The sequence below is a fragment of the Primulina huaijiensis genome, chromosome 3 (genome assembly GCF_012295235.1).
Source record: "Primulina huaijiensis isolate GDHJ02 chromosome 3, ASM1229523v2, whole genome shotgun sequence".
NCBI lineage: Eukaryota > Viridiplantae > Streptophyta > Magnoliopsida > Lamiales > Gesneriaceae > Primulina > Primulina huaijiensis.
In genome coordinates, this window is record NC_133308.1 from 23,852,867 (window position 1) to 23,867,358 (window position 14,492).

At 34.4% G+C, this 14,492-nt stretch overlaps 3 protein-coding genes across 8 annotated transcripts; 2 read left to right on the top strand and 1 right to left on the bottom strand.

Moving 5' to 3' along the window:
* The first annotated feature begins 248 nt into the window (after positions 1-248).
* Positions 249-5,760, top strand: LOC140973895 (arginyl-tRNA--protein transferase 1-like). 2 transcript variants are annotated; one of them, XM_073437011.1, is made up of 6 exons: positions 249-511; positions 1,079-1,117; positions 1,529-1,679; positions 2,217-3,359; positions 4,556-4,868; positions 5,316-5,760. In XM_073437011.1, exons 1-6 carry the CDS (start codon positions 361-363, stop codon positions 5,430-5,432), a joined length of 1,914 nt encoding a protein of 637 aa, XP_073293112.1. In that variant the 5' UTR covers positions 249-360; the 3' UTR covers positions 5,433-5,760. The 2 variants fall into 2 exon arrangements, with proteins under 2 accessions (XP_073293112.1, XP_073293113.1); XM_073437012.1 differs by having other exon boundaries at positions 254-511; positions 1,079-1,169.
* A 563-nt stretch (positions 5,761-6,323) lies between these two features.
* Positions 6,324-9,602, bottom strand: LOC140973896 (protein yippee-like). The gene is made up of 5 exons (XM_073437013.1): positions 9,117-9,602; positions 7,396-7,439; positions 6,772-6,880; positions 6,638-6,693; positions 6,324-6,543 (listed from the first exon to the last, which is right to left on the bottom strand). The coding sequence occupies exons 1-5, from the start codon at positions 9,210-9,212 to the stop codon at positions 6,459-6,461; spliced, it is 390 nt and encodes a 129-aa protein (XP_073293114.1). The 5' UTR covers positions 9,213-9,602; the 3' UTR covers positions 6,324-6,458.
* A 1,498-nt stretch (positions 9,603-11,100) lies between these two features.
* LOC140973897 (protein PHOTOSYSTEM I ASSEMBLY 2, chloroplastic-like) lies at positions 11,101-14,492 on the top strand. 5 transcript variants are annotated; one of them, XR_012174697.1, is made up of 6 exons: positions 11,101-11,291; positions 11,786-11,889; positions 12,798-12,963; positions 13,134-13,226; positions 13,446-13,598; positions 14,094-14,492. XR_012174697.1 is itself a non-coding variant. In XM_073437015.1 (6 exons), the coding sequence occupies exons 1-5, from the start codon at positions 11,213-11,215 to the stop codon at positions 13,596-13,598; spliced, it is 573 nt and encodes a 190-aa protein (XP_073293116.1). In that variant the 5' UTR covers positions 11,101-11,212; the 3' UTR covers positions 13,670-14,489. The 5 variants fall into 5 exon arrangements, 4 of the variants coding, with proteins under 4 accessions (XP_073293116.1, XP_073293115.1, XP_073293117.1 ...); XM_073437015.1 differs by having other exon boundaries at positions 13,468-13,598; positions 13,670-14,489; XM_073437014.1 differs by having other exon boundaries at positions 13,468-13,598; positions 14,094-14,486.

Here is a 14,492-nt window from a genome sequence, read left to right on the forward strand (position 1 = left end):
AATGGATGTGCTTCAAGCTTCTAACGCATGAAATTGATGAGAGAAGAAAAGAGACTGACACAAAATTGATGACGAGTAAGATTTAAATGATATTTTTGTAATTTGATATAATAAAAAGATTATTTTTATAAATTAATTTAATTAAAAACTAAAATTAATTATTGTAATTTGGTATAGAGTATTTAAGAAAATATCCCAAAAATAAATAGTAATTAATGGGCAACGCATTTAAAAAATAGAAGAAATATTTACCCCAGTGTGCATTCTATGATTCTATTTCTGCCCCCAGTTGAAAGGTACAACCCAACCATCGTCGAATTCACAGGTACAATCTGAGCCTCGGTCGGAGGAAGATTGGAGATGGCGGATGCGATGAAACTGAGAAGCGAAGCTAGCACCAGCGGCAGTAGCGGAAATGATGGGAGAGGTGAAAGCGTCGTGGTGGATGTGGGCCGCCGTAAAAGCACCTGTGGATACTGTAAATCTGGTGCGCGCACCAGAATTTCTCACGGTTAGTTTCTGTATTTTTGCTCATCTAGACAGCAAATGTTTCTCACTGGTCAACTGTGTATCAATTGAGTGAGTATAGAATCCGTTTTGATGTAAGAGGAGACATAAATTTGGTGGAGATTCGGTTTGATGATCTAGGTTTTGATTTGACATCCTTTTACCTGTTTCTGGAGTATAATGGTTGGGGGATGCTGAGAAAATAATGGAATTTGATTGATCAGAATCAAATTGATTCAACCAGATCACATGCTTTCTATTGTTAATTGGTTCTCCCACACTGGACTGGGAGTTATTAGTTTGGGCTTCATCGTGTTTACCCTTTCATTTACCAAGTCAAAAATCTTCCAGATAATCTGAGTGGTATTGTTCTTTATTTTGAATGGGTTCTTCACAAAATTGAACTATTTTAGCTACATAGGTCTACATTTAACTATTTTAGACTTTCAATCGCTGATTTTATTCGTTATTCAGGCTCTTCATCATGATGTTACGAAGTGGCAACATAGTTTAGTTTTACTCCATTATTTGTTTATGTACTCACTTATATTTATATTCTTTGCTACTGCAGGACTTTGGGCACATAGTCTTACGGTTGATGACTATCAAGGTCGATTCTCTGGCTTTATTTCCATGCATTTTGCTAAGATCCTACCTTGCCAGTATTGATCCCTTTTCTCTATAAATTTTTTGCTTAGTTTCTAGGGCAAAGTCCACCACGGGCTTATTGAACTTCATCATATTCAGTCAACTTAATCACCATTCCCTTGAATTTTGTTATGGACCATGCCACCATGGAAAGAAACCAACAGCACAGGAATCCAGTTGTCGTTGATTTTAATGTGCATTATTCTCTTCTGGTTTTATTATTGTCATCACATGTATAGTTTATCAATGAATTCAGCAGCAGATCCCAACTTCTTATTTTTATTTGTTATGTAACCTTTAGTCTTATTTTCCTTTGATTGATATCAATTTGTCTTCATCACATTTAATTTTCTCGTGGTTTTCTTCTCTGTAGCACTCCTCGACAGAGGATGGAGACGATCTGGCTGTTTTTTGTACAAGCCTGAGATGGAGAAAACATGTTGCCCTTCTTATGCAATCCGTCTTAAGGCCTCAGACTTTAGTCCTTCCAAAGAACAAATGCGAGTATCAAAAAGAATGCAAAGGTATATTCATATTGTCACAAAATATTGTCTGTGAGGTGTGTATTTCTCAAAACTGGGTTGCACATGAGTTTTAAATCCAGCAACAATGTGCTGAAAAGTGTTCATGTTCTGAGTGATGCATATTTGCATATAGATGTTTCTTGAGAAAGGAGGTTTGCATTTGCACTTGGTATTAATGATTAATATCACCATGAATAAAAATTCACAATTCAAATGATTATGTGCAGTTAACTCAAGAATGATTATGTATCAGTGATTGCTTATCAAGATAATGATACCATTATGTTTTGAATTCCCCCACCCCCTGGCTATGTAGACGTGAGGCGAACGTGTCTTTATTTTCCTCATAATGTGCAATTTTGCTTCTGTTTCTCCTTCTTTTCTTTGTTCCAAGGTTCTTCATGTTGTATACCTTTGGGTCTTCAGGTGTGTCATGTCTGCTTGCTTTTATGTATGATGCTGCCATTTATGTGAAGATTCTCCTTTCCGAGAATTTATTAGAATGTACAACTACTGAGTGCTGGACTTATTTTTTAGGTTTCTTGATGGCAAACTAGAGGTGAAAAATTCAACCGAGTTAATTAAAGAGACAGAAGCTTCTAGGGGATCCTGCTGTAGTGTACATATCTCAAATAAAAGTTCTGATGCAACAGATTCGATGGAAGTTGATTGTGAAGGTAAGGAGAAGGCTCGCAAGTTTGTACATTCCTTATCAAATGAGATTGATCATGCGATAAAATTATGCATGGAGAGTGGGGAGCTTTCCTCCAATTTCCAGTTGCCAAAGGCAGCTGTCAAAAGAGTTGCTCCGGCTAAAAAAAAGTTGCAAGCAGGCATGCTCGAAGATCTCATATTCTCCTGCAATATTTCCTTCCAGATTGCAGCTATTTTAAGACGAACAAGGAAGGATTTTGAGGTTGTGAAGTCATCTGAACATGGCTTGGGGGGAGATTCATCTGAGCTCTCTCCCAAGACAATTGCAGAAATTTTGGTGAGCCATTTAAAGCAGCTGGCAAAATCTTTTGGTTTGTCTGTCAGAGCTTGTAATGGACATATCAATTTCTATTCCACTACAGGAAAAGTTTGTTTCGATGAAGAAATAGGAAGCGGTACAATGTCAAAAACACCTTCTACAGCTGACAAGGTTAATGACAGGCACTCAAAGAACAGCTGTGGAGCACCTCAGGGTCATAGACTGAGGTTTGAAATTCGGTTGAAAAGGTCTAGCTTTGATTATGAAGAATATTCCTTGTATAAGAAATATCAGCTTAGAGTGCATAATGACACCCTTGATCATGTCACTGAAAGCTCATACAAGAGATTTTTGGTTGATACTCCCTTGGTTCATGTTTCACTAAATGGTGATGGTGCAGCACCTCCATGTGGTTTTGGTTCTTTCCATCAGCAGTATGTGTTAGGTGGGAAGCTAATTGCAGTTGGTGTCATTGATATACTCCCAAATTGTTTGTCGAGCAAATATTTATTTTGGGACCCTGACCTTGCCTTCCTGTCACTTGGTAAGTACTCAGCTTTAGAAGAAATCAAGTGGATTAATGAGAATCAAATGCATTGCCCAAGTCTCCAGTATTATTATCTTGGGTATTACATTCACTCCTGCAGCAAGATGAGATACAAAGCTGCATATCGACCATCTGAGCTTCTGTGCCCTCTTCGTTACCAGTAAGTATTGCCTAAGCAATGTGCAAAAAGTGAAAAATAACATCTATGCAGAACAAATATGGCCACATCAAATGTTTTGATTCTATTCAGAACTGATAAAAATCTTATTAGACATGTACTATGTATGCTAATATCTTTGCATTTGTGCTCCGGATGTCAGCTTGGTTAACTGTAGCCGAAGTTTAGTCTAGTATCTAAATCGTTTAGTGGGTATTGACCTTAAAATATATATATATATTTTTTGTCACACATTAGTCTAGTATCTAAATCATTCTGTAGGTATTGACTGTAAAATATATTATTTTTGTATTACACAATTTAGGCAGCGCTTGCAAATGTATAAAAAAAATTGATTATGGCCTTTTCCTTTATGTAACAACTTTGTAAAGGAAAATTCATATTCACTTTTTTAAGGAGTTGCAAACACTACCTTAGTTTGGTTTAAATTGGTTCTTAAATGTGCATATGAGATAGTAAACTTTGAACTGGATTTCAAATATCTTTCTTTTAAATGTTTATTTCATATACAATTATTTATTCAGTATTAGCATGTTTATTAATAAAATCTTTTGGATTTATTTGTATATAACTACAATAACTAACTAATATGTGTGTATTTGTGCGTATGTGCACGCACGCATGTACATAAGTGCGGTATATATGCCTGTCTATCTATGAAATTTTGTGTGTAAATATGCACACGCAAATATATGGTCTGAATATACATATACATATGTATATTTTTTGTATAATTTGTCCAAAACGGATTGGTGTAAATGATACCTACCCCATTGCCATCCATTTTATGAAGTATACCCATTATTACTCGAAGCGTGGTGAGATGCATTAGTCCATGAATGACTGCTACACTCAGATCTAAATGACCTATCTTATAGTTGTCCCACTGGGTTTTTATAGCATTGCAATTGTTGTTGGGTTGAATTCACCATACGCAGCAAAGGTCTAGTAGCTGCGTAATTGAGCATGGGAGATATGTCTAAATTGTCAATTAATGGAGATTCAGGCTACTACTGGTATGAGAATGTGTTTGGACATTAAGTGGGGAGACTGAAAACTTTGAATGATCACCGGAAACCCATTGGGTAATAATATATAGAAGTTCTATGTGACAGGTCATGTTAGCTTCTCAGTCTCTATTTTAGTCATCGTTTCTAACTTAATCTCTATGATGTCAGGTGGGTTCCGTATGATGTTGCAAAGCAGTTGCTTGATAGACGAAATTATGTCTCGTTTTCTGATTTTTCTGCTTTACAAAATGAAGATTCATTGCTGCCAAATGTTTTTGATATCTTGGAGGAGCAACAAAATGACTTCGTCCAAGACACCTCGAGTGATGCTGTAAATGATGATGAGATGGCTGAAATGGACTCGGAAGATTCTGATGATGAAGCAGACTCAGAAGTTATTGGTGCAACTTCAGTGGAATCGGAAAATGCGGACCTCAGTGATTTGTTGATTGGATTGAGGGGATCTCGTCTGAGATACGAGGTACATAAAATCTTGCAACATGCGTGAGTTTGCTTTTCTTCTTGTATTGTTAATATCAGATGGACTAGAAGTTAAAATCTCCTAGGACTCTTCAAGCAATATTTTGTTGGAAGGATTCCTGAGGAGGATGCTAGTGCTTAATTGCGATAAAGTAGGGACCAGTTGAGAGATAACAAGGATAGTACCACCTCCACTCAAATGAGAAACAATTTACTTGCAATTTTTCTAAATGCAGGTCTCCGAGAGAAAATAACTTACACGAAGTTGCCTCCATCATTCACCTAAAAAAATGTCAACCTTCACCGTGTGACATCTGGTTTTTTCACCATCACATTAAGTGCCACCAACCCCTTTAAACTTTTCCAATCTACTTTTTCCGGGAAAATCTTGAATAAGATTCACCTTGCTTGTGCTGTATCATAATGTCCATCTTATCTTTGTCTGCAGAACATACGGCATGCTTTTGATTCCAGTCAGAGGAAGTTACTGGAAGCCCAGTTGCAGAGATATGTTCGAGTTGTGGGCACAGAACTTTCCAAGCAAATGGTTTACTCTCTGGGATGATTTCTTCACAGACCGATCTTTGTTTCAGGTGTGTTTCCTACGATATAGCCTGATGATTCGCCAGAAGTTGCATGTCCAAGTGAATTTGAATGTGGAAATCATTTGGTTTTGTATCATTCATGTTGGTTTCTTCTGCTGATAGAAATGAACTGGATCTCAGAGTGGTAGCTGGATACTGGGATTTTCAGTGTTGATTATTATTATTACATTACAATTTATGAGATTAAATTGTCTTGATTGATATTATGACGGTAAAGATACATTATGACATGTTATACAATACAATACAAAACATTCTATTAATTTGTACAGCAGAAATGCTTTTTGATGTTCCTTTTTTTTTGGGATACAGAATACATTCAAGGGGCATCATAGCTTACTCAAGTTTTACATTTTGAAACCTAAATTGGAATAGTCCAAGGAGGGTGGAGGAACATACAAAATAATTTAAAACTCACACTTTTTTGTCAGAATCATCTGTGATCAATTTTCATTATAAAATTATACCATCCTCATCCTTCGTCCACAGTAAAATCAACACTTCATTTTTCACAATCGAAGGCAAATGCATCATTCTTTAGGGAGGTAAATAAGCATATGGTTGTGGTGTTGATCCAACAATGGCCGTCGATATGGTGATGTTTTAGATGGTAATGAATAAGCTAGCCGAGAACTATATAGTTCCTTAAATTTACAATGATGGAATTGCTTCACATAAAACTAAAATTGCTTTACGCGAAACTGGAATTTCTCCTGCGATTAGGGTTTTACTCAAGTTTGCTAGGTGTTGTGGAGATGATTGGGTTGTAGAAGAAGATGGTCTTTCATGGTCGATGGGCGAAGACAAGGTTTTGGAGAATGTGATATCGCATAAGTGAGAATTTGGGGGAAATTACAGAGTTTTGTGCGTTCGTGTTGGAGGTTTTGCATGTAAATTTTTTTTAAAATAATTTATTTAGTGAAATGAAAGATGTTTTTGTATCTGTACATGCATACATTTATGTGTAAATAAATGTGATGATTCAATCAAGCGTCGTCTGCCTCGCTTCCTCCACTGTGTACGTCATGGCCGGCCCAATATCTACTTCCATCAGGGCCACAAATCTTGAACCTGTTCCATGGAAACAAGGCACCTCAGAAACGTGCAACCATTTCTACACTAAACTGTACAATGCCCTAATACGGTGGAACGGACGGGCATATACCGTTCAAGAACAGATTTGCCTTCTTTGTACTTTTGACTCTTTTCTTGTGCAGTTTCCTGGAGAAAATCGAGCAAATTATCAGTATTGTTAAAACATGTAAAGGGTTCAGTCGTTTCCTCAAATGTGAATCTTACATATTTCCATCCAACAAGTGAACCACATTGAACACAGAAGATATCAGCAGCTATGTGCAACCCAGTAGTCATCATCCTTTCTTCTTTCTGCCCAAAGGTTATGTTTACTCTGCAAGAAATTAACAACTGAAATGTATGTGTACCAAAATGAGCTGCTGTTTTTCCAGAGCACAGATCTCAAGTTGAACCGAGCCACAACAGCTGAGCAAGTCATTTAAGAACAAATGAATACATATGGTCATTTTACATCGTTCTTGAGTGGTAATGAAAAAGATTGAAAAAGCTTACTTGACTAATACAACAGCACAAGAATTTATGTCAAAATGTATGTCAATATACCGAGGAGACTTTACATATCTGTGTGGAGTAATTAACTGAACAGCACTCGTTCAGAGTTGCAAGCTCATAACACCCAAAGTTTGTTAATGCCTAAAAGCTTTAAGCCCTTATAATTGATCCAAAGACTCGCAAAGAAATAATCTTTTAACCATGTACTAATATTTAAAATACGATCAATTGCCCCGACCATGCGGATAAATGAACAACATAGAGTCATGAAAAAGAAGAGAAAAATAGGCCTTCGTTTGAAGATTTGGGAAGATTTTGATTAAGGAGAAAACTTACACCTTATGGAAGAGATAAGCCTTCCCATGCCGACAGTGGAAAGACTGAAGCAAAGAACCACAAATGCAAAACATAAGTCAATTGCTAAATGCATGCCATAAAAGACATTATACAGCGATCAAGAGAGTAAGATGAGCTAAACTAGAAAGTAAGCCGTTCAACTCGAGATCAAATCACTACATGTTCGCTCTAAACGAGCTATTAGTACTATCACTAGTTATTTATATTGGTTATATGCTATACAATATATACCAATTAAATTTGTTTTCTTACATAATTTATTTGTTATTAAAATATGATCCAACCTTTTCTTCATAATATAGCGTGGGATACCCTATTTTGCACTCAATTTTGAATCAGATCACTTATAACACTAGGTCAACGAGCAGCTCAAGCTCGACGCCGAATGGTGATACGTTCAATTAGCTTAGCCTACAATATTGACCACACTAATAGATTAACCTGTAATATCCCAAGCTACAAAAAACTTAGACATAAAAAAGTGCAGTGCAGCCTAAGCCACACTCATCGGACTCCTCAGAATGTAAGGTTTCTTTTGAAACAAAGGCTGTCCATCAGATAAAGTTCTTTCTTCTTAATCATGCTATGTAAACCAATGTCCTTTCCGTAGAAAACTATTCAGCCCGCGATTCAGTTGTCTTCTGACACATTCAAAAGGGAAGAAATAAATATTTAATTCAGGCCCTCGATGAAATGAAAGAAAGATTGAATGTCGACCCCAAAATAAACCAAGGAAATGCATAGAAAACATATCATAATACTCTTTTCAAAGAGAGACCCGCCTCTGTAAATTCATCACTCAATTTTGTTTTTTTTTAAAAATAAAACACCGCCGGTATGGCGGGGTTAGGCAGACCCCTACGCAAACTAAGGTTCTGTGAAGATCTTGACACCGACTAAGGACTTCGTGCGGCACAGAACCTCAAAATCGATACTGAGATATTATACATGAAACAAATATTAAAATAAATATCATATTCCACTGATTAAACCACAAAAGTCTTGGATTTTGCTAAGATCACACCTTCCCCAACACGAATCTCGAATCACCCTTCAAAGATGCTTATTAAAACAGGGTTGATACTATATAACGGATTAACTATTGCGGCGATGCATTAGTTATCTTAACGGGCGGATTGTTCCCAGAACACAATTGGTATAAACTTCGGCACTCTCAAACCATTGTGGCTCAAACATCGACTTATATATATTTAAGATAAAAACAACAGAAAAAATCCAAGAACACTGCATAATGAAAGTAATAACATGTTACCGTAATCATGCAATCAAACACATGGCTGTAGATTTTTGTCAACAGTATGCTACATCATCAGGATAAAATCATCAGCAATCAAACTAAGATTCGTGTGGTGCCATTATAGTTCTATAGACAACCAAATTGAATCACTCCTCTTGTACAAGAGATGAAGGACTTCACTTGATCCAACATTTCCATCAAAAAAAACGAGAAGAAGAATACATGGAAGAAAACTGAAATTCGTTCAAGAACAATCATATCATCAAATGAAGAAAGTCAACCACTTCCCACAGTACCCTCATCAAAATCATCAAAAACAACGAGCCCAATTCAAGATTTCTCATCCACCCCAGAAACAATAATAAGGAGGTCAATCATCATCTCAAAAAAGTGACACAAAGTTTGATCTTTTCCACGAATCGATAGGAAATGATCACGAAACCTTGGACATGATGTCTTCACTGAGAGCAAGATGGGTCCCACAGTGCTTGCAACTGTAAATCTTTCCTTCGAGAAATACAACAAACGCCCTCCCCATCTCTCCCAATATCTCAATCCTTTGATCTTCACTCCAAACAATATAAAAAAATGAAAATTCAGAAATGGGTGTCAAAGAAGTAAATAATTTAGAAATCAATTCACATGACGCTGTGTTCTACAAGATTTCTAGATGGTCGTTGAGTAGACGTGAGGAAGAGGATAAAAGGGTGCTTGGAACAAACGGCAAAGGTAGAAAAATCAATTAGACCAATCGATTTTCTTGAATAATTAATAGTAGTCTAACAAAGAAATCTATATGAGGTTTTCCAAGAAATCAGCAGTTCAAGAAATGCGGTGAAAGATACATCTCAGGATTTCAAAAAAATTCTAAAAGAATAAGTACACTGAGAGGACGTGCTTCCCCGATATCAATGTACACAGTGCACTTTTTCTATTGTGGGACGAGTGTAGTTAGGTGTGTGGGGTCGCTTTTCACTAATGTTCAGACTTGGGATAAAATAAAGAAATTGTAAATTCAAATTCAAAGAATGGAAAAAATGATATCGCAAAATTGAATTTTTTTAATTCAAATATAAATGTTAAAATTGAAATTTATAAGATTTGATTTTGGATTTTATTTGTCAAATTCGAACCTAAATTAATAATTTTATTTATATTTTATTTATATTATATATTTTACGAAATAATATTTAGTGAATTAAGAATATTTTTGTTAATTTTAAATTGGTTATTATTTATTTTGTTCATTTATATTTTATATTTTAAAGTTTTACTAAAAACTAATAATTAATATATTTTAATTATTAACTTTAATATTTATCAAATTAGAATAGATCCAACCATTTTGCTAGAAAATCGAACCAAACAGAACTGAAGGAAAAAAGTTCGGATATCGGATTATAAATTTTCTAAAAAAAAATTTTAATATTTTATATAGAATAAGCTATAATAAATATTTATTAAATATTTATGAATATGAATGAAATTATCTATGAAGAAAAATATTTATCATGGACGTATTGAATCTAACAACATTAAGATATATGTAAAATATATTACCTAAATCAAAAGTTCGAACATACAATAATATCTCTTGCTTATCTTTGTGTCAAAAAAAAAAAAATTTGTATGGAAATTATTTGTTCATATATATCACTCTTTCTGTAAGAGATGAATAAAATTTGATCAATTTCGTAAAAAAAAAAAGGTTAATATTTTACATAGAATCGGCTACAATCGATATTTTATGAATATGAATGAAATTATCAATGACGAAAAATAGATATAATAGACAACTATTGAATCCAATAATAATTTGATATAGACACAATATATTACCCAAATCAAGAGTTCGAATAAACAATACTATTTATTGTTTATCTTTTTTATCAATAAAAAATTTATAAGGAAGTCAGTTATATATTATTTAATTATACTCTATATATATTTTTTAATATATTTTTTAAATTTAATTAATTCATCTCATTTTTCCTTAAGTTGCTTTTGAAATGATGAATTTCAAATCTGATTTAAAATATATATTTGTTGTGCATAGAAATAAAATCATAAACTTTAAATCAATTTCTAACATGTTTATATAATAATTCATGTTAATTAAAATGTATTTTAAATTCAATCAATAATGATATCATTCAAAAATAAAACTATAATCGAAAAACAAAATAGTAAATTAAAACTTGGTTACTACCTTGATAAAAACTTAAAATTTTGTAAAGAGAAGCCAAAAAAAAAAAAAACAACAGAAATTTTGTATTTTTAACAAATATTGTCTATAAAGTAGTATTAAAAGTGGATAAACAATTTTTTTTTGTGAAAGATTTATCGTATATAATGCATAATTAATTTATCGGATCCACAAAAAATATAATTTATAGGATTAAAGCATAAAATGTTTATCTTAAAAATGGCAAACAAAATTTTGGAACAAAAATATAGTCTTGGAATATCAACAGAAATTCCGATTACTGCGACATCACAAGAAAGCTAATCTCTTTAGAGAAAGATTGATCGAGAGAGATGGCTCATATCTATTTGCGCACACCCTTTGCCATTTCAAGATTTTCTCTACAAAAATCTGAACTTTCCTCAAAGCGCTGTAAGTATTTGTTCTGTTCTCTGTGCTTTCTTTTTATCTGCTTATATTTTTTAAAACAACTAATTTAGTGTTGGCTCATGTTGATATTTTCTTGGGTCTATTCTGTAACTTTTGCAATGTGAAGCTGTGGAAGAAAGACTCAATTTTTGGATAATGTACTGCGATAATTGATGGTGGTCATAATTGTTGGTTTACAAAAAAAATCGCATTTTTTAATTAAATTTGTTTTATGTTATGTATGTGAGCATGGTTATGTGCCAAATTATGCAGGAAACAATTAATATGCAACATTTCAATGTTTAATTTGGGTTTTTTTGAATTTGGAGGTGAATGCTTTAGGAAAATGTTCTACGAATGATATTTTGTTTTTCTCTTGAATTCTTTTTAGTTTGATATTGGTTTCTTTGCTTTAACTTTTTTCGAATAAATGCTACTCAAATTTTTATTTATCCAGTGCCAAGTGACTTGATCATGCTTTGATTACTCATTTGTAGCTTCCAAATTAAAGCTATCTAGATTTCACATTATATCCAGTTTGGAGGATGACAGCTGCTCTGCTGGTTCTTCCGACCACTCCATGGAACTCAAAAAAGAAGAGGTCTTTCTTGTGTGTGTTTGTGCGTTGAAGACCTAAAGTGGGATGTATCTCATTTTTATTTATGAAAGAGGCCTTTGCTTCTACATTGCAGAGTTTGTAGTCCAAATCGGGGCAACTTGCAATAATAGGCTTGGTCAATTTTTTTTTTTTTGGGAAAAAAGAACTAGATCTCTCTACTGTTATTCATGACACTAGAGAGGTTAGTTTTTTTAAAAATATTTTGACCAAACCCATTCTTGCAAATCTTTCGCCAAATTATGTTACTCTCTTCGCACAAAGTTTTAACATAATTAAAACACAGCATTTTTAATAGCTATGACAGTCACAAGTAAGCCAATAAACAATGCAGAGGGTGTGAATGCACCGATAAGACTTATAGCATTTTTCAAAATACTTGATTCAAAATTTTTTTTTGTCACAGTTAGTCGAGCGAGTCAAGACTTAACTTGGTCTAAGGTTAACAAATTTTTGTGAAGCAGTTAATTAAGTGTGCGGAAGAGTTTTGATTTCGATAGCCCTTTATAGTCAGTTGTAACTTCAAGTATTACAACCAATTATACCTCACTTAGTTTTATGTCTAAGCCAGTATATTTCTAGTTCACTCAGGTTTTGTGGAGTATATTCTTGTAACAGAATAACACAGAATATTATAGAGCAAAATAACTTGCATCTTTAAATCTTTTTCTCGACGAATCTCTATCTTCTCGGCCTTCAGTCTGTCTTTAAATAGGCCTTGAGTTTCAACAGTACAAAGAGTTAATTCTGGTAGTAGAATATTCTTGTCTGCCGAGAAATCTTGGACATATTATTGTTTGCTTGCTGACCTCTGAATATTTTTTGTTCCTTTATGTTTTCAACTCCAGATTTTTGTACATCATCTCAAGTAAAGTTTTCTTGTCATTAAACAGATATCTCATGAGGGAACCTCTCGGAGGCATTGTCTGACATTTTTATGTTCATCAATGGCTTTGATAGTTGCACCCGGAATGTCTAGTTCTGAACCGAAGGCAATTGCCCTGGATGGCAAAGAAAATGCTGTATGTCGAAATTGTGGGGGTAGTGGTGCTATTATCTGTAAGTATAGATTCCGTTTCCATGGTCATTATATTGCATAAACCTTTTCATGCTTTAGTTATAATATTAAAATAAAGTTTAAAGCCATTGCTATGCTAGTGTGAGATGATGTTTCGAATTTGTATCTGTTTTGTGACGATGAGTGAGTTATTCATTTGCTCTTTGTTTAGGCGACATGTGTGGTGGTACAGGAAAATGGAAAGCTCTAAACAGAAAAAGAGCCAAAGATGTCTACGTGTTCACAGAATGCCCAAATTGTTATGGTATGCAACTTTTAACACTCGTGAATAGATTCATTTGTCTTAGTTGATTCAAATTGTTACTTTTCTTTTGCGTCAACCGTGAGAATGAAATAAAATTATTGAAATAAACGTTTATAGGACAAGGTACTATCTCTGATATTTATTTTTTGGATTTTAGTTTTAGGTTTATTATGATTTGTTTGCCTTTGATGTGCTTCCAATACTGATTTCAGTATTCAGATTTTCTCAACTTTTGATGTAGGTCGAGGAAAACTAGTATGTCCTGTGTGTTTGGGGACTGGTTTGCCAAACAACAAAGGTCTTCTTAGAAGGCCGGATGCAAAAGAATTACTTGACAAGATGTACAATGGCCGATTGTTGCCGAACTCATAGGTAAAGCCCTTTTTTTGACATAATGGATTATGTTAATCCTTTGAATTCTTGGTATTGTTTTTATGCACTAGGGGTGCAACTGAACTCAACCAAAGCTTGACTCAAGGTACTTGAGCTGCTGGCCGAGTAGGTTGAGTCAAGTTCGAACACATTTAAGCAAGCTCTGGCGCTTAGTAAATAATCTAGCTCGACTCTCATTTCATGCGTTTAAATTTTTTACGAATAACATTTTTTGACAACTGGTTTTACATAGATAAACAGCACTTAATAGTCATTTCTTGCTCGAGCTACTAGATATATATGCGAGTAAAAAAATCGACTCTTTGGTGTAGCTTTAGTAGAGCTCGAGCAGTCAAATTGCGAGTTGAGTCAGAAAATATATATTCCACACTACTTGCATTTGACTTGGCCTGTCCACATCTCTACCGTGCAGCGAGACCTCCATCTGTTGCTTTTGGACGATCCTAACAACTTTTATGCTAAACATATTTATAGGATTCGCCTTTCCATTTGGCCATTAAATATCACATGTAGTAGAAGAAGCAAAGCTAGTTTGAAAAGGAGAACATCGAGCAGCAAGTTCATATCACAAGCTTTTTCGGACACCACCCCCAGTGCCGCCAGTTATCTTCTCAACTCATCTCCTCACTTACATGGTTTTGTTTTTCGAATCCTCGTATTTTTTTCTCCGAAGGGATTTTGTGAGAATCAGTAGGAGTTGGCGTAAAGGGTAGAGAAAATGTAAAGCTATACAATGGTAATATGGAATTGTCTTGCTGTTGAATCAGCAACAGCATATACATCTGTATATTTTGCAGAAAACATATTTCAAGTTCGTCCTATCCTATGTATTTCGATAGGTCAGTTGGCCATAATTTTTTCTTTAATAACTAT

Bases quoted from the DNA above. Each gene is read 5' to 3' on its own strand.
- LOC140973896 (XM_073437013.1), bottom strand. From the start codon at position 9,212: ATGGGGAGGGCGTTTGTTGTATTTCTCGAAGGAAAGATTTACAGTTGC. The intron at 6,881-7,395 runs GTAAGTTTTCTC...AATTTCTTGCAG, and splicing joins GCTTATCTCTTCCATAAGGT to AGTAAACATAACCTTTGGGC. The intron at 6,544-6,637 runs GTATATGCCCGT...TCCATGGAACAG, and splicing joins GGCAAATCTGTTCTTGAACG to GTTCAAGATTTGTGGCCCTG.
- LOC140973895 (XM_073437011.1), top strand. From the start codon at position 361: ATGGCGGATGCGATGAAACTGAGAAGCGAAGCTAGCACCAGCGGCAGT. The intron at 512-1,078 runs GTTAGTTTCTGT...TTGCTACTGCAG, and splicing joins GCGCACCAGAATTTCTCACG to GACTTTGGGCACATAGTCTT. The intron at 1,680-2,216 runs GTATATTCATAT...CTTATTTTTTAG, and splicing joins GTATCAAAAAGAATGCAAAG to GTTTCTTGATGGCAAACTAG.
- LOC140973897 (XM_073437015.1), top strand. From the start codon at position 11,213: ATGGCTCATATCTATTTGCGCACACCCTTTGCCATTTCAAGATTTTCT. The intron at 12,964-13,133 runs GTAAGTATAGAT...CTCTTTGTTTAG, and splicing joins GGGTAGTGGTGCTATTATCT to GCGACATGTGTGGTGGTACA. The intron at 13,227-13,467 runs GTATGCAACTTT...CTTTTGATGTAG, and splicing joins AGAATGCCCAAATTGTTATG to GTCGAGGAAAACTAGTATGT.